Below are 22,443 nucleotides of genomic sequence, written 5' to 3'. Positions count from 1 at the left end.
TACTTTCTTTTTCGGATCTTTCAGGTCTTGGAATCATAGTTATTGGTCTGAGTGTAGTAGTAACAACATTAACAGGTGTCTCCATGTCTGCCATTTGCACTAATGGAGTAGTAAGAGGAGGTAAGTGAATATGATCTCATGAAAAATACAAAAATCTACAATTCGGATTAGAAAAAAAAAATGGAATTGAGAGAACTGTGTTATAAGCAAAGCATTAATAAATATAAATAAGTTTGGAGTGATCTCTCTCAATGGATCAACAGTAAATTAAAATGTATATCATCTTAAACACTTCCTGACAATAAATATTAAGTGCCAGCGAGATGAGATTAAAGAATTAACTGACAAAGTAATATGCTCCATTTATCATGATATGCAAAAAAGATTAAAGATTCACTACATCACTATGCAGGAGCTTTAACAACATACCACAGAATATGATCTTTCATGCTAACATTGGGATACATTCGAGTATGTTAGAACCTGTCTGGAATTGAGGTTCTCTCTGCTCTGTGTTACTATATTATGTATCATGAAAAATTATTTGAAGGTTCAGTTTTGCATGCTATTATGCACTAAAAAGATTCCTGAAATAAAAAGGCATACAGAAGAGTCTGAAGGCAGAACCAGCACAAAGCACATTCATTTTTTTATCAGTGTCCTTTATTAATATAGGGCACATATTGATTATATTTGTTAGGCTAAAAGCAGAGATTTCTGTGGTATTATTTATGTGAGAAAAATGAGCAAAACCTGAGCATTTAGTTGTGCTGAAATAACAATAATTTCTGTCTGCAGGTGGAGCATACTATCTTATCTCAAGAAGTCTAGGCCCAGAGTTTGGTGGATCTATAGGACTTATCTTTGCTTTTGCAAATGCAGTGGCAGTTGCTATGTACGTAGTTGGATTTGCTGAAACAGTTGTAGAACTTCTTAAGGTAAATGTAGATATTTCATGTATATGATAAAATTGGTTTGGCTTTTTTGTTTTGTGGGGCTTTTTTTTGTTGTTTTGGTTTGGGCATTTCTTGTCTGTTTGCTTGTTTTATATAATATATTTGTTTAAGTGGAGAATCTTTTTAGCTGAGGCTTGAGGGACACTTTTAGCAGGGAAGAAGCTGTCCGTCTAAACATGCCATAGAGTGCCTCTCCATTATTTCTACCTTATGAATATATTTCATACATTTCTCAACAAGAATTTCAAAATCAGAAAAGGAACAGACATCTAATTAGACAGCCAAATAACCCCAACTACAAAAAGCCAGCTGGAACATGGAATACAAACACTTGGTCTCACAAATCTCTGAAACTTTGACAGCTCACTGCTTTCTATTTCACCTTGTTACCTGATCCCACCAGTTGGGCAGAGAAAGACTGGCTCTAATAAAATTTCTTACTGCTTTCAGGAGAGTGATACACTGATGGTAGATGAATCCAATGACATCAGAATAATAGGTACCATAACTGTTGTATGTCTTCTTGGCATCTCTGTTGCTGGCATGGAATGGGAAGCAAAGGTAAACCTTTAAAAGAACATAAAAGCAAGCAGTATATTAGACTACTGTACGATATTTGTGGGTGAGGAATGCTATACAACAGGTGAAATTTTCAAAAGCTTCAGTTTCAGTTTACGCTTAATCTTTCTAAAAGCAATAGCAGTTTAATCATTACATTCAATGAAAGCTCAATTACTCCATGCTCTTCCTTGAACATACATTTAAAAGAGGAGAGGAAGTTTGTGTTCTGCAGACAGCTTGATTATATTGATTTTTATAATTCATGGCATCATTTAGAGCCTTGGGTAAGTGCCCCTTTTGCCCTTATTTTTGATGCAGCTTGACAGAATAAACAGTAGTAAAAACAATATATGGTTTTATCACTGTACTCTCTCTAGCCCTACTCAGCAGAAGAGCTCTATTTGCTATCCATTCCTTAATCTCTAATGATTTCTGCTATTCCTTCACCTGTAAAAAAAAGTTCAAAATGGAAATTCAAATGGAAATAATTTAGAGGGTGGAATACAGCTATCGAAATCAGGTCCAGAGTAGCACCCTTATTTTTACATTCTGCTGTAATGGAGACTAGAACTAGTAAAAGAGATCAGAAAAACAATTAGATATTATAGCCCTTGAAGTGACAACCCACTGCAACTAAACAAATTTTATAACAGTATAAAAATGTCTTATACTTGATATTAATGCATTAGCTCTTTCGTTTTGCCTTTTCTTGTAAAGAAACTAACATAAAATTAAATTATAACTATATATTTTGTAACCTGCTTAGTAAAAACTATCTGCTCTTGTCATTAGCTGATTCAGCTATCTTGATTCCTGGTATTTTTGAAAACTACAGAAACTATTAATCTGTCATAGGGAACACATATAGATAACTTACTATCTCTACAGTCAATGTAAATTAAAATAATCAGGAAAATCTTTTTGTTTCTATTAATAGGCTCAAGTTATTCTTCTAATTGTTCTCCTTGTTGCCATTGCAAACTTCTTTATTGGGACAGTCATTCCTACCAACAACGAAAAGAAGGCAAGAGGCTTTTTTAATTACCAAGGCAAGTAACCTTGCTATCTATCATAAATAATAAGTTTGCATTCTTTTTGGCTTCATATTGAATTAAGGATTCCACTGAAAAGGGTCACAAGATCAGGATCTTCTGCCCGAGTTTAAGTAAGCTTGCAAACCAAGGGAATTTATTTCATCTTTAATTTTGAGTCTGTCTCTCAGCTGCTGAAGCTGACAGCACAGTTAGCTGCAGCTTGAGTCATCTATATATCAGCAAAGCACAGACAAACTTTTACACAGAGCTAAGTGCAAGTGCTGTAGTGACACTCCTGTCACTTCAATATGGATCTGTAGCTCTGAGATGCAGACAAGCACATCCTACTGGGGACTAGACTAAGGAAATCAAATTCACTTTGCTTATGATATGAGACAGATTCAAACCCAGTTGTCCAGACGTGAAAGACTAGCTTACTCACCTCCTTCATTAAGTAACTTTGGAATCAAATCCTGGTGGTATGTTTCATTTTCACCTATATTTGCAGCATCAATATTTGCAGAAAACTTTGGACCAGATTTCAGAAGTGGAGAAGGATTTTTCTCGGTGTTTGCCATTTTTTTCCCAGCTGCCACTGGCATTCTTGCAGGAGCCAATATCTCAGGAGATCTGAAAGTATGTATTTCATTAACTTCATAGTACTAGGTGTAGGCTGAAGAAAGAACAAGAAAACAAATTATGAATCAACACTGTATTCAGTTTTAAATCATGTCTTATTTTGGGAAGCAAAACTCTCACTTCTAAGTACATGCTTTATCATTTTAAAACATCACATTTTATCTCATAATGCATTATGGCTATTTACACAAATTACTGCATTTAGATTTGGGTTGCTATATCATTTAAAAGCATGTTTCAATAACCTGTAATAATATATCATTAATGGACCATTAGCAGCACATGACATAAGAGAAATTATATGTGTATCTCTTGGAACTCTTCTGCAAAATCTCCTAAAACATCATCGCAGAAAGCATACCTGTAAAGCTCATGTTTATACTCACAAGAATCAGCAGAGACCTGCTTTTTCTATTCAGGGTCATAGCAAGGGCAGAGCAAACGGAGCATTTAATGAAAGCAAGTATGTCCCAATCCCTTGTCACTACTGCTCCTCAAAGGAAAAGCTGCAGGTTTGCAGCTGTGACAAAGGAAAGGAGTGTGAAGAGAAAGGGAAAGGAAGTCCAAGGGTGCCCAACTCTCTTGCTGTGGCCATTCTGTCAGGTCCTCCTCCTCCTCTTGTAGTACAGCAGTTGTATGAGACAATATTTCCAGTATCTAAACATATGGGCAAATTAGAGACAGGAATTAGTTTTAACTTTGGGTGCCCTCTAGTTTTCATGACTTTGTACAGTGCATTTATGCAAAGAGCGTTTAAAGCTGAATGCAAAGCTGAAGTAATTCAAAGCTTAGCAAAGCATTTGGTAAAACATCTCTAGTAAATGTGGAGCAATGCAATACTTCATAATATTACAAGAAATTCAGAAATGCACCAGGGGTATCCATAACTCAAGTCTTGCAATCTAATACTAAAACACAACAGCCACCACCAAATAAAACGTCAACACCCCCCACCCCCCCCAAAAAGCCACCAAAAAGACGTGGCTTATGCCTTGGTAACTCCAGCCTGTTAAATGAAGTTATTTGGCTTTATCATACAGATATTGTCTTGTATACCATAAGGATTCAACCAAAGGTCTGGTATTTCTGTATTGGCACAGTAGTCACAATTTCACCAGATCCTACCAATCCTGACAGCCAGTTCTATTTCCCTTCCTCACACTGAGTTGCATGCCTCATCTCCTTTGTTTTCAGAGGACTGCTTTTGAAGCCAAGCAGAGAGAGAAATGTGTAGAAACTGAGCCACTAATACCGCCTATGATTTTCCATTTTTAATTAAAAACACAAATACCATTGTACTTCTGTCCAGTGAGACTGAATCAATCTCACACAAACTCCATCCTTTTATCAAACAAAAATTATTCTTTTGCCATATATGGTGCTCTCTATACATGGCAAGGTCCCAAAGCAGCAGCGCTTCTTTCATAAGCTATTTGAAAGAGTCAGAGCAGACCAAGGGAAGCAGTTCTCCAGTTGGGTCTCTGCAGTTGTTTCAGTCTGGCAATAAGTGGATTTCTATAACCAAGTCCTCCAGCTGCAGATTCCCCACTGAGCACGTTTAGATGCATTAGACAGTCTAATTAAATTAACGAGCCTCCCCAGAAATCTAGAAGACAAACTAAGAAGTATTTTAAAAGTGTAAATATGACTAATCAAACTTTCTTTAGAATTTGTTGCAAACACCTATGTACATGCTTCTTCTGTAGCCACTACACACTCAAGTAGTGGGCTAGTCCAAAGCCTACTTAAAGAAAGAGCAAGTCTTCCTAGTGACTTCAGGGGGTTTTGGCGCAGGCCCTAAAGTGCTAAGAGCATATTAAATATGTGTTTAATTATTGATCAAATTTAAAACTTGTAAAGCTGTAAGAAGCTTTAAATCTAAGATTTAATGTTACAGTGTTTAAGACTGCAGCATGAGACTCCACAAAAACAATGACCTGAGACATGCACACCAGAACTGTATAAAGGTCTTATGCAGTTGAAGTGACTTTGCAATTATTTTTCAGCTCAACAAATCCTTACCTCATTTAAAAATTACATTAATTATTAACACAGTTAAGTCATTCATCCACGTTTCACATGACACTCCAAATTTGTACTTGGTATTTTTTTTCCCATGCAATGAGCATAGTTATAGAAGTACAGAAGTCTGTGGCTTAAAATGCATTCCACACATTTTTGATTTAAAAAACTTCACTAAACCAGCTTAAGAAGACAATTCATAACAAGTGCTTCCTAACATAAACAAACGCACACTAAATTGTAAGGTTGGCTAGTATTAACATCCCCTTTAAAATTACAATATATAATGCAAATCTTTGGACTCTTACTTACAGTTGCATGATCGAAGCCGATATTGTTGTGAGCCAGTCTGTTAGCATTATAACCCAGCCTTATTAAATTATCTAAATTAAAAGTCAAAACTGTGAAAGAAAGTAGACTGTTGTCAAGACACAACTAACAATTACTAGTTGCTAATCACAAAAGTACTGTATTCTGTACAGGGTGACTATCTGCATCTATCTTGCCAATTAACCAAAAATGGTCTTGCCTTGTCATCCACAGGAGTTTGATGGTTAGTTCAGTAACTATTTACCCATTATATCATTCAACATTAAAATAAAGCCCATTGCAATGTAAAGTGAGTTTGGAGCTCCCAGAAATGCAGAGCTCAGGACTCTCCTGCTGCTAGAAACAAGACAGGACCATTCTGCTCCTACAGAATATCCTTTACTGTGTCTAGGATAGGAGTACTGCTTCACTATCTACGTGCTGGGACAGGAAATGTTGGTGCAGGTCTAAGAGATTAAAATCTACCCTCTAAAGGTATCTTCATATCACAGTGTGGCAGGACTCCCTAGCATGTAAATGCAATCAGACTGCAGCACACAAACTCACAGTGTTTTCCGGGTCACTGCTTTGTTTTAAGGATCCACAAGTTGCAATACCCAAAGGAACAATGCTGGCCATTCTGATCACAACAGTTGCTTACATTGGCGTTGCAATATGTGCAGGTACGTACAGAACCTCTGCTTCATGTCTTCATTTATACAGTTAAAAAAGTTTGAAAGCCTGGTATGCAAATGAATGATTAACCTCACTGCTTTTTCATCCTCTGGATTTATTCTGTTGAGAGATAGCTGTTTTGATTTTACTGTATGTAAAAACAGTGGGGGAAAAAGCAACAATCAGCAGAAACAAAAGTCCCTGTTTGGCAGCTGGACTTTCATATAACTTGTATGGTTACTTTTGCATTTGATTCAGTGATAAAGACCACTAGCATATAGTATCCATGAGTATAGTAAAGATTAAAGGAACCTCTGAACAATCTGCTGATTTTTTGTTCCTCATTCACATCGAAATTTTTACATGGCTTCTATCTGCTCTCACTAGTCTTACTGAGCACTCATGAGTAACAGGGTAACACACATATTTTGTATGTTATATGTCAAAGATAGCAATCAATTGTCCATCTTAAAGAAGATGCACTACACGATGACATGCTCTACAATACTGGAATGTGAGGTAACAAAACAGACACAAGAGTAAAAAGGAGACCTGTACCGAAGCCATGAACTGTGTTGGAGGAATATGCAATTAATCATTACAAGGATACAATAAATCTCTGTTCAAGAAAAAGATTTTTCTTTTTCTATTTTAATAGTACTGTAAGAAAGAGTGTTGTAAATTACACTCTTCCTTATAAGCAAATACCTCAATACTGCATGAATGCCCTGTGGGGTACTCCCTTTTCTGGGAGATGAATCTCAAGTCTTCTTGAATTTTGTGGTTCTTGTACTTTATGCAAAAAGCAGAATACTCAAGTCAAGCTGCAGCTCAGCTATTGCATTATTTGGATCTAAATTTCCCCTGCAATTAAAGTTTAAGTAGTCATTCTTCACTTTCTATTATAAATTTGTGTTAATGCATTGTTCTGTTCTCACAAGCAATAGCTGTATTTCAACTTCAGAGCTGTCTACTTTTCAGTGCAATTTTGGGGTTTTTTTTGTCCTTTCTGTTTGCATATTGGTTTGCTAAATAGATAGCGGTTACTTTGGGACTCTCAATAACGTTTCTGACATATATGAAGATAACATATAAACTTACATTTTGGCTGCTAAAGATGTTAAGATCAGCACTCTAAGTTAACTCCATATGTTTCTTCCTATTTCTGGTTGCAAGCAAAAAAAGACAGCATAAATATTAATAAAGCCAAAAAGAATATAGGTAATTTCTCCTGTTTAAACTTTTTCTCACCATATTGGTATCAGTAGGGCTATGACAATTTGAACAGCTGAGGATATGGGTCTCTAAAGCAATTGTGTGTCCTTGTTAAACAAAAAAAAAGTGTATGCCTAGACCTAAGACACTCACCGATCTGTTTCCTTTGAGTACTGGCACTTGTAAAAGTGGTCACAGGCAGACAATACACTTGAGTTTGTTAATTTATTGTTGATCTCTGTCTGGTTCTCTACTCTCAGAAATATACTAGTCCTCATTAATTAACTGGGTGACTATTTTAAAAGTAACAGAAGTAAATATTTTCTTACAGACAACACGAGAAATTAAGCCATACTACAGGGAAGTAATCTCTGCCCAACATGAAATGTTGCTCTTTGGTATGAGACTAAGGCAACAGTTGTACAAAATGTGTGCAGACTAAGAGTCAAAGTGTGGCAAGAACATTCTTCCAATGTCACAAGGAAGGAAAATAATAATATGTTGTTGTTTCCACAGCCTCCTGTGTTGTACGAGATGCTACTGGGAACATCAATGATACAGTTGTACCTGGAATGAGCTGCAACGGATCATCTGCCTGCAGCCTAGGCTATGATTTTTCCAGATGTGCAAGTCAGCCGTGTGATTATGGGCTGATGAATAATTTTCAGGTTTTAATGAGATAATACATATAATCATAAGCAATATATGAATACATAAGTACAAACGTGCAAAACCATTAGTTGCTGACAATTAACTGTAACAGGACATCTGCTTTTTTCTAAAAAAGTAAAAGACTATAGGAATAATCAAAGGGAAAAGTCCCTTCATTCCACATTACCTTCATACTGCCCATCACTAGCCTTCTCAGCACTCTGGTAAAGTCTTTACCTCCTATTTCAACAAGTACCATGCAGCAGTATATGTTGTAGCTTCAAACTCAAAATCTAGACTTAACAGAGACATCAGGAAGTCCTGTTAGATGAGTAACTCATCTCACTGCTCTTTACACATGGATGTGATTCTACCTCAGGGGTGCTGTGGTCACTGTTAAAGGTTTGTGCCACAGTGCAAAAAACAGAATTCTGACTTTTTAAAAAAAAGTATCCAAAACAGCCGAGTGAAAAATCAAGTGAGAAGTAATGCAGTCTTTCTCCTAGGCCAGAGAGACACTGCCATTTTTATTCTTCAAAATAAAGCCGAGGTAAAGCATCAAAGTAAAGCAGTTCTGCAGCCTGACAGCCACGGCTCCCAGATGTCTGTTCAGCCCCTGTGCTTCACAGCCTGTGAGAGGAGCTCACCACCCACCTGCACTTGCTTTTCAACTAGCCATTTGTAGCTTTTAAAGTCACTTGCTTTTTTCCCAGCTGGCTCTGCTAAATGACAGGGCTGGGTAACCACCTTAAAAGGGATATGCCATCCCTGTCACAGACTACTTCTTCCTTTCCTGATCATTTGCCATCCTCACTCCCACATCAGTTCAACTGCCCAGACCCAGGGCAACCCTTAAAACCAGTGACCTCCCTACAGCCAAAGACAGTTTCACTTCTTGCATTTATCTTTGCCAGACGGAAGTCAGAAAAAAATGTGTCTTCATCTGACAAATCTGCAGCATTAACTGGTTTCTTTCCTGGAGTACTTCCTACACACCAAAAAGCATCTGCCCACCACATTTGTTCACTTCACCTTTTAGCTTCCTTGTCTGGTGCTTCTCAACAATGCTTTTGCTTCAGCGGTCGCAGAGGCCAGTGCAGCCTCTCTGGGAGGGCTGAGGGAGGCTTGGCCATCATTACTGTTTGCAGCACTGCTGTTATGCCAGCACAATCAGGCATTTTATCTCTTTTTTTAGCCGTATTAAACAATAAAAGAAAAAAAAGCCCAAACTAAACCAAAGAAAGTGCCTCCAACCACATTTTGTAGTTTGGTGCTTTTTCCTGCCATTTCCATTTTTCCTTTTTGCTACAAGCTGACTATTTACCCATCAAGTAGAGGCTGTTACTTATAGCAACCAGTTAGCAAAGGAGGCGAGAAAATCTCATGGAGTACTTGTATAAAAATTTGGCTATGCCTCTGTTGCTTTTTTACTGAAACAGGAATAATAGTATTTCCCTACTTCACCGTTGGTGTGCAGTGTGTTGAATTTAGAACTGTGAAAAGCAAAGACATGTAGAAACAGAGTACTTAAATGGGTCCATGATGAAGAAGTGTATCCAAATGCAAGCCTGACTATTCTTTTTTTCCTCTTTTTTTCCTAAAGGTGATGAGCATGGTGTCTGGCTTCGGTCCTCTCATCACAGCTGGCATATTTTCTGCTACTCTGTCATCAGCTCTAGCATCTCTTGTCAGTGCACCCAAAGTTTTCCAGGTAAAATTAAACTATGTTTTCCTTCAAAGACATAAAATTTAGTTGAACTCTATGTGCCAAATGTGATATATATTTAAGCAACACTGACAGATGTGGGAGGAAGAGGTAGGGAAAACAGTATGTAGAATGTTTTTCAACAGAAATAGGCAGGTCTTTCACCCTCATACAAGGGGGATAATGTTCCTTTGGTCAGAGTTCAGTTTTGCTGCAGGAGCAGGGATACATATGTGCTTGTTATAGATAGCTTCAAGGCTACTTTTCAGGACCACTTCTATCTTCTTACAGAAAGCCATCCTATAAGCACAGGAGTGCCAGGAATATGCATGAGCTCTCAGAACCACAAGATTCAGGTGCTGGCAGGTGTGCTCAAACAGGCTGTCCAGAACCTCTCTGGGCAGCAGCAATATGGACAGAATGGGAACAGAAGGCATGAGACAGAAAGATAACCTGTACAATTTACACCAATCCACTGATTTGTGCTTCAGTTTCCTCCAATTCAGACTCTATTTGGCTATTAAGTTAATCTTCAGTATTAAGTGCCTGTGATTCTGTTTTACCGCTAATATACCGCTATATAATAATATAGTAGGATATTGGCTTATCACCTCATTTGAATGTTTACGTGTCATAGCTGTAGATGTACTTGAAGTACTAAGATAGATATAATTTTTGTTTAGCAAAAGCCTAGCAAGCTGTCATTCACAGACAGTGAACTACTTCTGATGCAAGACAGTCCTGCTTAACAGAATTAAATTCTGATTTGTCTACCAGGCTCTTTGCAAGGACAACGTCTACAAAGGGCTCCACTTCTTTGCCAAAGGATATGGAAAAAACAATGAGCCCATCAGGGGATATGTTCTCACTTTCGTGATTGCTATGGCATTCATTTTGATCGGTTTGTATATCATTACACAACTGCTATAATCTCATGTTCTGAAATTATATAAACTGGTATTTTAACACAATGATTAGCTATGGTTAGAAACATTTCCAGTCAGGTAAGGTCTGGCATAAACCCAAGCACACTCGAAAGTGTAGCAATTCCATTATTAAAGAAGGCAAAAAGAAACCAGCAGGGACTCTAGTAACATCTCAACGCCACCACAGCCTCATTTTCAAAGATGTGGAGTAGGTGCAATTCCTGTCCACTCTGCTGGAAAAGGGCAAAGCTTAGAACTATATCAAATAAGGCAAAGTCACCAACTTTGAAAAGGGTTTTCCAGTTTATATTGCACATAGCTCTGAGGTAATTCTGAGATAATTAAGAAGCCTACTCTGCCAAGTCTTCCCCACAGTCAGGTCCAAAGCAAATCCTAGTTTGCCAGCACTGGTGACAGAAAATCCCAGCTACCATATTTAGGGGTGTGGGGATTTTTAAATTAGTTTTTCCAAGATTTGAAATTCAAACTGTGTGATACTAAGTAAATGGGAAGTTTAGTAGAGAGAATTCAGACTACCATTTAAAAAGCAAAACAATTAAGTTTTAACTACAAGTCTTTTGTGAAATGCATCTGTCCTCTCAATCATGTATTTAAAATTCTGACATTTACACCAGATCTACATCATTGAGAGCCAGTCTGTGGAATCAGAGTATCAAGTGTAACCTTGCATAGCACATAATGTTATTAATAGCAGCAGCAGTAGACACTACTTAATGTGAATGAAGGTAAATCAAGGTGGCCTTAAATTAGTACCACAGGAAAATACCCAAGCTCTCCCTGGATGACAAATTCAGGCAGTGTCCAGATTTAATGCATCATCAGGAAAAAGCTATCCAACAATCTAGGAAACTGGTGCCTATGTCTGACTTTTGTGTGTGTGTCTTGCAGCTGAACTGAACACCATTGCTCCCATCATCTCCAATTTCTTCCTGGCTTCATACGCTTTGATTAATTTCTCCTGCTTTCATGCCTCATACGCAAAATCTCCAGGTGAGTCTGCATTCACCAGTGATTTAAATGTGGGCTGCATAGTCTGATCTCTGCAAGTTTTTGACTGTATGTCTGAGAAAGCTGCAGTACCTGTAAAATATCTAAGCTAGTGATCTGAGGTTTTAGTGCTCTCATTGAATATGATGACATTTTATTTATTTCCAAAAGATAAAAATAACAGCTCTAGTCCTTACATTTCCTGCAGTTGTACCGGATGAAAAAGACTTTGGTGGATCTCACTGGAGCAGAAAAGCTCCTCCTCAGGGTGTTCTTTTCCCCCTCATTATCACACAACATGGGTGGATAAAAACCTACGCCAACTCTAGCCACATAAAGTAAACAAGGTATAGCGGGGACCCACTACATCCTTCTCCTCCAAACCTACAGTGAAATTTACAGGAAAGTTCATAAGAACAGTAATTGCACTAGAAGTGATACTGTCTGGAAGGGAACATGTAGAACAAGAACAGGTCCACCAAACAGCATCAGCACAGCTCTGCAGTGGCTAGTGGCAGAATTGGAAGGTGAAGCACAGTGAGCTCCTGTCCAGGGGTAACTTGCGAGCCCCTCTCTACATTTGTGCAGCAAAGGAACATACTGGCTTTCAGGCTTGTGCATCGCCACAGCAGAATAAATCTCATCATCTTCATGAATGAAGGGGTGACACCTTAAGGACTAAAGTTGATCAGCTGAGCAACGCTGTTTTTGGCATACAGGAAAGACAATTTCCTGCTGCTGTGAATCAATTATTCAATTCAAGGAGCGAGGAATACATTTTTTGATTTCCAGTGTGAAGAAACTGCATTAGTGACATAAATGCCTACATCAACTTCCTTCCTATAGATCTGCACGGTGCCATTTGTTCAGAGGGCAGAAACGATGAGCACTTCTGCTAATTACCTGCACAGCTGAACAAATGCAGCTCTGCTCTACACACCCTTGGAGCTGACTAAAAATTATCTCTGTAGACTTCATGTGCGTGCATCTGACTCTACTCTGCCACTACTTAACATTTCAGACAAAACTGCAGCCATTTTTCTTTTCTCGTTTCCTCCAGTTAATTTCTGACAATTCACAGTGATAGATTATAATAATTGCAAGGCTGCAGGACAGAAAATTTCTTCACAGCAGGACCTTCCCATTCCCTCATTACAAAGATGATCCAAGATAGGGTTGCTCAGCCTTTTGTATCTTCCGTGTTATTTTCCCCTCCAAAGAGTCTGCTCTGTAGAACACCTGGCAGAGACCTGCAAACCATGAAGGCTCACTGTTTGCCTCATCATTTTAATTGCTAGCAGGGGATGGATTCAGTACTGCAGCTGAAGAGCAGCAGGAATAGTATCTTTTTAAAGTCAATTGCAAATGATTTTATTTTTCTGCAGTGAGGCCAGGCTATTTCCAAGTTTAAGACAGGTGCACTTACAGTATTGGGATAAATTCTCTTCTCAGCTCCCATTAATAAGTTCTATGTACATGCATCAGAAGGACATGGTAGTCAATTACCTGGAGTTACAGGAAAATCTATTTTCAGATCTGACCCAGCGAGCTTTAATTCAGCAAAAATACATATAAACAGAATGGCTACTCAAAGACAGGCTGGACAAAGCAGTAGAAAAGGGTTTGTAGTAAAAGACTTGTAAGACCCAGTACCCTACATGCATAGAAATCTACATCAGCCAACACCTGAAAGTATCTGTTGGTACTCATGATGCCCCACATCACATATCACTCCCACCCCTTCTGACAGAGCCTGAAACAAATTGCACACAGGTTTGTATGCACAAAATCAGTGGATCACCATTTGATCAATATATTTTATGCTCTTCCAATTTCCTCAATTCTCTTTAAACAGGTTGGAGACCTGCATTCAGATATTATAACATGTGGGTGTCACTTTTTGGAGCCCTGTTGTGTTGTGGTGTCATGTTTGTCATCAACTGGTGGGCAGCTCTCATCACTTATGCCATTGAGTTCTTTCTATATATTTATGTAACATATAAGAAACCAGGTAAGGCCAGAAATCACTATTATTTTGTGTATATGTTATGCAGCCAGACTGGGTTTTACATTAATTAATTCTCCTTACAGAATTAGACATTAATTTTTCCCCGATATCTTTCTTTAGAAGGAAGTCTGGAGCACCCTATTAAATTTCACTTTATATAATATAGATTAAGAGGATAGTCTAGTGAACATTTGCCTGTTTAACAAGTATGGTTCAGGGCTTTGTATAACCATTCCAGCACACCAGTTTATTCCTACCACATCTTTACTACATTTGGGCTTTCACTTGAGGATCACCCATCATTTTTTTCCACTCACACAGAAAGCCTTACTGGAATTTTGCTGTGCTCTTAGCTGACTCATCTGGGGTTCTCACTCAAAATGTAAGCCTGCTGCCCATTATACAACAAAAATGCAAGCTGAATTACTCATGAACTGATCGTCCACCAGCACCTCCCTACAATTCCTCAGTAAATCAAGAAAGATAGGCACACTTAACTGCTGGAAAAAACAGCTTAGTAGCTCAGCAAATCACAGGAGCTGTCCTCAGAAATCTGTGCACTAATACAATACAGCACTGGTATGAGACTAAACAGGCTGGTTAATCATATCCAGGACACAACTAACCCAGGTCCAGATTTCAGAGCTAACTGAAAGAATTACTTCTGCAGTAGAGAGAAAAACAAAAACAAACAAACAAAAAACCAAAAAAACCCAAAAAAAACCCCCACCACCAACACACCAAATAAAAGAGGCAAGTTTCCCAGCACAAGATGTGCTTTCATTGCAGCTAGCTTGGGATATCAACACCTGGTCTGAGCCTGTTTACGTGGATATTGCTGCACTGTTGTGTGACCTCCCTGTTTGTGCTCTCATACCCACCTGAGATGGTCTGTGGTTCTCTTCCTGTGAATATCATCAGCTGTAGGAGACTGCACTTGTCACAAGACAGTTGTCAAAAGCATTTAAGGATTTCTACCCTTTCCTACTATATTGCCAGTATCTTTGCTGCAGCTTAAAGCTTGGTTAAATTCACTGAAGACACTGTACAAAAGCTATCTATCTCCTGCTCTCTAAGAGAGTGACTTTTATTCAGCACTTATTTAACAGCAACTGAAGGGTTCAGAAAAGACTAATATTCCTTAGAAAAGAAGACCTCTATACAAAACTCCACTTAGCTGCACTAAGTATTAGCTTTGTATCTTGGTGTAACAGGACTTGACCTGCATTCTGTAGATCTCAAAGTGTGGAAGCTGTTTCTTATCTGTCTCCATCCACCAAAGAGCTGCACAATAACAAGAAAATATGTATATGCCAAAATTGGTTTTGGAAAACAATTTTTGACATATATAGTAGAACAGAGCTAACTGGATCTTGCAATGTTCCTTCCTAATGGTTTAATTTGAATCTCCTGAAATTCCACACCAACTACATGACTCAGGACTGTCCATTTTATACATGGGAGAAGGATACAAAGTCAATGGAACAAAGAAAAGAGTTTTTAAGCAGAGGAAGAACGTTCCCTACTGTTTTTATATAAAGAATGAGATCGATTATTTGCATGTTTGTTTTTTCATCACACAAGCAAAACCTATTCTATTATGAAGCACAAAGAATGATAGCTCTGTATCTATGAAGCATGAGAGAATATACCCTACTTTGGCTCATAGATAACATGATTGCTGACCTTTGCAACAGAACATAGCAAAAAGCCTATGGTTTAATATGTATTATTTATTTTTATTATATGCAGAAGTAAACTGGGGCTCTTCTACACAGGCCCTTTACTATATTAATGCCTTAGACAGTGCTCTGGCATTAACTACAGTGGAAGACCACGTGAAAAACTTCAGGTAAGATTTCCAGTGAACAGTAGAATGGCTTATTCTGGATAATACATCACCCAATTAAACACAACCTCTTTTTTCCTCCTAACAGACCCCAGTGCATAGCATTAACAGGAGCTCCTATGATCAGGCCTGCTCTACTAGACATCACACATACTTTCACAAAGAACAACGGGCTGTGCATCTGCTGTGAAGTATACACGGTAAGGTCAGCTCATATAAATCTGAAAATTCAGCACCAGTGGGTGCTGAATATCTCCATTACACATTCCACTCTCGGTCGGCACACAATGTTCCCATTGGTGCTGACGGGTGTCTGCGCAGACCATGAAAGAGATTCGCACTGAGAATGAATTTTGTCATAAGTCTTGACAAGAAAGCTATCAGCTGATACAGAGCCTGCTGACAAATGCCTCATTGAGATGCATTTCAGAGTTCATAGTAGATGGATCAAAAAATGGTTTGAAAAAAGAAACCATTACAAGGAAAGATTTTATTATTTTTTTAAACAGACATAGCAAGGCTTTAAAAAAAAACGATCAACCAACCAACCAAACAAGAAAACTTGAAGATTATAGGGCAAGAGTCAAATCATCCAGGCTCTATCTTCAGCTTTGTCACTGATTTGCAGTGTTGGGGTTTGGCAAGTAATTTAGCTCTCTTTGCAGTGGTTTCTCCAAAACTGTAACAATGCTAATTCTGAGGATAAACATGCTCTTCTGAGATCTAAAGAGTATATTTCTAGTTATAAATACACAGGAAATGATGTATCTTAAAGGATAAAGATCTAGTCTCTCATTAGGACAAAACAAAAATAGATGAGTTTGTAGTGTAGAGGAGAAAATGTATTTTATATATTACAACAACCTTTTAATTTTGAGAGGAAAACAATCCAGCTCATGACACCAAATAGGGCTGCAGAATCTAGCTAACAGAGTCAGTCCAGGCAAGATAATGTATTCCTCTACAGGAGTGTAGGAATAATCCATTTGATACCACCACATTGCAGAAAGGGAGTACAGAAGATCTGTGTGTGATTCTTCCCAAACCAAAGGAATCTATAAAGACTGAATGGTCCTTATTCTTCTTTACTACAATTATTGTTAGCTTTCCTACTGCATTCAGTAAGCATAGAATCAATCCCAACAAGATCCTGAGACTATGCATCTTCCTAAAGACGAGTTTCAGCAAGTTTTCTGAATTCTTAGGCACATTTCTCTAATATATATTTTCTATCGAGAACTCACATTTCATTCCTGTCTATACAAAAATCTAAAGCTATTTTGCTAGAGTAAGCATTTTCACTGTTTTTTTAATATTATTACTTCTTCAGCACTTAAGCTAAATTTAATTTGGTTGGTAATAAAAGTGTGACACAATGAACCTTTTGATTTGCAAAATGGCAGTAAAAAGTGGATTATAAAATTCCTAGGGACCATGTCAAAGAGCAGCCTACAATATATATCATAACAAATACTGCAAGATTATTTAGCCATAAATGTAACACCCAGGATATTTTGCCTTAAAAGCTGACATGCTGCTAGCTATGCATAAAGTTTTGAGACGCCATGCTAGATAGAACATCTTCCATTCCTTTTTCCCAAAGTGCATCAAGAAATAGTTCAGAGATAGGTAAAATAAATATGGTGACTGAGCATAAAGATGATTTTAAAGTTATTTGTCTCTGAGTTTGTGGCTGTATGTTGACTTGAACAGTCTGAGTTTCTAGTAAAAAGGGCTATTCTGCTTTTACTCCCTGCCTTCACATAAAATATTTTTGCAAGGTTAGTCTTCAGTCTGCAAATTCACTGGACTCCTTGTACAATTGCACAAACATTGATACAACGGAGGAGTAGGGAAGGACACAGACAGGCTATTATCTGATAGAAGGGTGGGACTGTCCCCTTGGCCAGCAGAAACATACTGTGCAAGCCAGTTGTGAAACTATCTTCAGGTACTCTCCTTCGAGAGACTGGAATGAAGGATAAGACTTTTTTTCTCCTCTCCTTACCCACAAGGGAACTTCAACCTTATTGTTCAAATTACTCCCAGTTCTTCACACTACTCTTCCAACAGCCAGGATCAAACTCTTCTTAAGTTACACCCATTAAATCTAAACAAACTCCAGTAAATTTACTATCACTCAAGAATGTAACATGATCTCATTAAAGGAAGATCACATGGACTCTCCCATCCTTCCCCTTGTACTTCCCACATATCCATAAGGACTTCAGAAACATACATGAGGGACACACCTGAGCGAGCATCAACCCAGCCTACTTTATTTATACATATAATACTCACGAAAAATACACAGATAAAAACATGAAATCTGCCAGGTCATTTCACAGCTTCTTTCTCAATGTTGTTTTATGTTTTTTAGATGGAACTAGCTGGCAAGTTTATTTTGAAAGCCTTGTCTCCTTTTCTAGCAGTCAATGCCAATTCACTGAAAGTAAATCTATAGCAGTTATTTGTACAGCTATATAAATGTATAGTACATCCCATTTTCTTCCAGGAAGGCAGAAAAAAGTTTCAGTAAGACTGAAAAGTTTTATAATGACATTTTGGGTTTACATTCAAAATCACCTTTTGGAAATTGATTTTTAATTAAGCTATCCTTCCCATACATTTAATTTTGGAGATAATTTATTTCAGTTTGAATTTTACACCGTTCTTAAATGGGAAATAAATTTTGAGCTTACAGTGTTGGCTATGGAGAAAAAAAAGAATCTAAATCTCCCTCAGCTCTATTTTAACCAGTTTCCCAGCTTAGCAGAAGAAACTACCATATACTAACTAACTTTAAATGCAAAAGATTTAAATATGACTTTTGAAATACAATCTCCTGAGCATGAGTTTACCAAGCCTTCCTAGTTTTATATAATAGGAAACTTTTACCTATTTCTCTAGTTACCCGTTCTGTTGGAACCAAAATTGCAACTTGCCAGCATTCTCAAAAACATTAGAAATTTTAAAAAGCACAAAGGAATGACTTCTGCACAAAATTAAACTCTGCAGCAAACTGAAGTTCAAAACTATCTGTTTATATCAAACCAAACTGGTACCACTTCTCAAGTCAGGGAAACAGAAATACTCACTGGATTCCAAGTGCTTCCAAGCCAGCTCTATCCTTCTGGCACATCTAATTACTGCTTCTGTCTCTGATGTTGCTGGACACACTCCCACAGTTTACAGTTCTGCTCTTCTATTCTGCCTTGGAAAGTGAAGACTGCCTGTCCAGCCCAATAACACTAAAACCAGTATTTGAGACTCTTGAGTGTCCCTCTCACGAGTTTCATCTTTGCAGATCTGGACTACTGATTCTGCTTCCTAAAGACAACATGAAAGGGAATAAACAAAGCCTAGTAAACCTTAAACTGAAACTTAAGGGCACAGATTTTTTACATCAACTAAATTCCAGATACATGCTTCCCAGACTTCTCTCAATCTTTATAAAGGTCATGCTTGCAGACTTGATGTCTTCCCTGGGCCTAATCTTTTGGGGACCCACTGCCAGTCCATTCTCTGCTGTCAAGTCAGTGTATCATGTCTGTGACTTGGATATGCACATGGATTTTGTTTCATTAAATTACCAAATGACCACTGGAAGAACCTGGTGACAAAGGCATTTGCATCTTTAATTGCATGACAACAACCCTTTTCTTACTATTAGAGCTTAACCATGTATATTTAGATCTGCTGAGACTTGTTTACGTAGTCAAGTCAGGGAGGGACTTTATTCACTCCGAGATGCTTCATCATACCTTAGATATTTTTTTAAGATGTTACAATCCATAGTAGTCCTTCTTTCTGTCAGAATCACTATATTTAAGTAGCATTAACAGCCTCAGCCCTCTCGAACAGAATGTGAATTATGTTAGCAGCACAGTTCTTTTCAAAGGGCTGAATCTCTGTGGAACCTTTTTGGAAATGTATTTTTCTGACTCTCCATTCGCTCCCACAGCAGACTAGGTAACTCCTTCAAAATCACTGTGTGATATATAATACAAAGCCTTCTTAATAATATTTTATTGTATCATGCAGGGACCACGCAAGCTGTGTGTTAAGGAGATGAACAGTGGCATGGCAAAAAAGCAGGCCTGGCTCACAAAGAACAAAAGAAAAGCCTTTTATGCGGCAGTGGCAGCTGACAGCTTCAGAGATGGAGTCAAAAGTCTACTTCAAGTAAGCTTTTTGTTTACACAACACATAGAAGAGTGTTAGATCAAAGCATCCTTTTATGTAAAGCATTACTGTTTACTTGTTAAGAAGTCCTATGTATATATGGATAATGTTATAAACAGAAAGGGCATTCTGGGGGTATGTGTATATTATATTACAGGTTATTTCATAAAGAGATCTAGTTCTGGGCTATGGAATTATGAGACAAGGCAGAGTGATTCTCTCCTAAATGAACAAGACAACATTATAAAAAAAGAGAGGCATCTACAGGGCAACATATGAATGTCTATGCAGCCAACACTCAATACACTTCAAATCAATTCTATTGTTTGGTGTTATGCAGCATATTCAATATCTAGGAATATTTTTGCATTCATTGAAAACTAAAAATGTGTAATATACACTTTCTGTAAACAGAGAGAAGGACATCTAAGTAAAAGAGTCTGCAATATTTTGTTATTACTCTAAGAATACAGCAGATCATTTCCAACAGTCCATTTAAAATGGCCTTAATGAAGGCACAGAGGCACTGCTTTCATAATTCCCGTCTCCCTCTCTCTCTCACATATATGAATATTTAAACATACAGGTACTGAGGCAAAATGTAGAGAAAATTCCCATCCTTTGCACAAAATACACTACTGAAAAGACATTAGTGCAAACTGAGACAGTAGGGAATCGACTAAAATATTCTGGGTAACAATCACCCACTGATAGCCTACCAGGGCTCTTTGTACACTTGCTGAATGGACAGCAGAATTGAGCAAGATGAAATATTGCTAATAAAGATCCCTTTGTTCTATCAAAGCCTCACAAGGACACTTCATCTTGGGTTTATGCATCGTCTCAGTAGGAGATCCTTCTGATGTTTGAGAACTGTTACAGTCTGCTGATCTCTTCCTTTCCATTACTACTTAGACACTATTGCCAATGTCAACTACTGGACCACAAATAATTCCCTTCCAGCAAACAGAAGGATAACCATATCATCATTATTGTAACCTAAGGACATCTGCATTGCTTTGCCAACCAATTATTCATTTCAATGTAAACAGTGCAGATGTATCACTGCTACTCAAAAAAACCCACCGAGGTTCCAACAGTTTTTATCTATTTTCTTTTTGCTAGTTGTAAAAATTGGCAAGTATAACAGCTTAGCAAGCTGGTGTATTTGTGGGTCTCCTCTTGAAGGTTCCCAATACATTGAGTATCTAGATTTCTATAAAAATTAGGTTAGCTGAATCTGACAACGCTTACTTGCTCAGGTTTTAGCAACCAGGCCCAGTTTTGGCGGCAACCTAGTATTTTGACAAACCATTTGTTCTTCCTGTTTATAAACTGTAATTTTATCTATAAAGCATAATTTTGGATAATCTTTTGGAAAGAATACAGCAAACAGAACAGCAACAGTTTCTAAGTTTAAGGCAAAAGCCCCCTATTCTTAAGAAGATATGTCTTCTCTGCATATCTGAGGTGTTTTAAGAGACTTCAGACCCAGTTAACCTATTGAGTACTCCAAATCTGATAAAAGCTTTTTGCTATTATGTTAGAATGAGCATACAAACAGTGCTTGAACTCTCTCTTGATTCCAAGTTATTGAACCATTTTAATGAGAGCATGTCAGAAGAAATGCAAATGAATGCTAATTTAGCAAAACTACATTTCTGTCATCTAAAATCATTTATAGTTGGAATGATTTAGAGCTAATCTTTCTGCTTTCTGCATGGGTATGAGCATGAAGGACATTCATGAAATGCAATCTAGTTGTAAGTGTCTCCAGAACATTACTTCAGTTATCTTTTGCCATTACTTTTCATTTACCATAAAAGCATGTGTGCGTACCTTCTCAAGCAGTGTTTTAATATTGTTAGGCCTCAGGCTTGGGAAGAATGAAACCAAATACCTTGGTGATTGGATTTAAGAAGGACTGGAGAAATGCTGCTGCCACGCAAGTTGAAAACTATGTGGGTGTTATACAGTAAGTCACAGATCAGCACCTCCTTTTTTACTCCTCTTAGACTAGCATTTCCATACAGAATTTGACATGTAGAAACAATGTAAGAAAATACCTACAAATCTGGGTTGACACATGCTAGCTCTGTAAGAGAAGTTTCTGCCCATTAAAAAAGGCTCCTTGGCTTCACACACCTAGCAAGACCTGCTTAGCAAACACCTGGCACTGTCAGAGCTGACGTGGATTGACAATGCTACATAAAGAAGCTGCACTGCTGTCAGCAGTGCTTTTGCAGAACTATATTTTCCCATTTTTAGTGGGCAGCAGCTCAAAGAAAAACAACCCTAATGTACATACTTAGGGAATAAGAGAACATCATGGAATTCTTTTAAGCCTAGGAGACAGAGGAAGAGCCTTGCTTCAAATCTCATGTGTGCCTAAGGCTCAGCAGCTCTGTGGGTTGGGATTTAGCTAGGAAACAGCCATTTAGAAACAGGCTTCTCATAGATTCTTGCTCAAAATTCACCTGTAAAGCTGAAGTGAGTTAAAGAACAACAAAACCCACCCCAGCTTTGTTATTTCCTCAGAGAAGGCAGAAAAAAATGACCCAATGGCAACTTAGTTCATAAAAAGTGTTTTCAGAAAGATCCATTTCAGGAATAGCCTATCTGTTCCAATGCCCAATTGTACCCTTTTTTTTTTTTTTAAATGAGGGAAGAAAGTTGATAGTACTTTACTTAATCTTGGGC

At 37.8% G+C, this 22,443-nt stretch overlaps 1 protein-coding gene across 4 annotated transcripts in view; it reads left to right on the top strand.

Annotated features, from left to right (window-relative positions):
- SLC12A1 (solute carrier family 12 member 1) overlaps positions 1-22,443 on the top strand; it is a 52,105-nt gene that overhangs the window by 15,293 nt on the left and 14,369 nt on the right. For 3 of the 4 annotated variants that reach the window (XM_074837026.1, XM_074837027.1, XM_074837025.1), the window contains 15 exons: positions 25-120; positions 799-938; positions 1,407-1,517; positions 2,455-2,566; positions 3,060-3,187; positions 6,120-6,204; positions 7,928-8,079; positions 9,666-9,773; positions 10,545-10,668; positions 11,603-11,704; positions 13,557-13,712; positions 15,462-15,561; positions 15,647-15,758; positions 19,603-19,743; positions 21,612-21,718. In XM_074837026.1, coding sequence (XP_074693127.1) covers positions 25-120; positions 799-938; positions 1,407-1,517; positions 2,455-2,566; positions 3,060-3,187; positions 6,120-6,204; positions 7,928-8,079; positions 9,666-9,773; positions 10,545-10,668; positions 11,603-11,704; positions 13,557-13,712; positions 15,462-15,561; positions 15,647-15,758; positions 19,603-19,743; positions 21,612-21,718 — 1,774 coding nt within the window. The remainder of the gene's footprint in view (positions 1-24; positions 121-798; positions 939-1,406; positions 1,518-2,454; positions 2,567-3,059; positions 3,188-6,119; positions 6,205-7,927; positions 8,080-9,665; positions 9,774-10,544; positions 10,669-11,602; positions 11,705-13,556; positions 13,713-15,461; positions 15,562-15,646; positions 15,759-19,602; positions 19,744-21,611; positions 21,719-22,443) is intronic. The other variant, XM_074837028.1, reaches the window with a different exon arrangement.

This window comes from Strix aluco, chromosome 12, assembly GCF_031877795.1.
Source record: "Strix aluco isolate bStrAlu1 chromosome 12, bStrAlu1.hap1, whole genome shotgun sequence".
In the NCBI taxonomy this organism is placed as follows: Eukaryota; Metazoa; Chordata; class Aves; order Strigiformes; family Strigidae; genus Strix; species Strix aluco.
The sequence above is the reverse complement of the archived record's forward strand: the minus strand, read 5'-3'. Positions and strand labels throughout refer to the sequence as shown.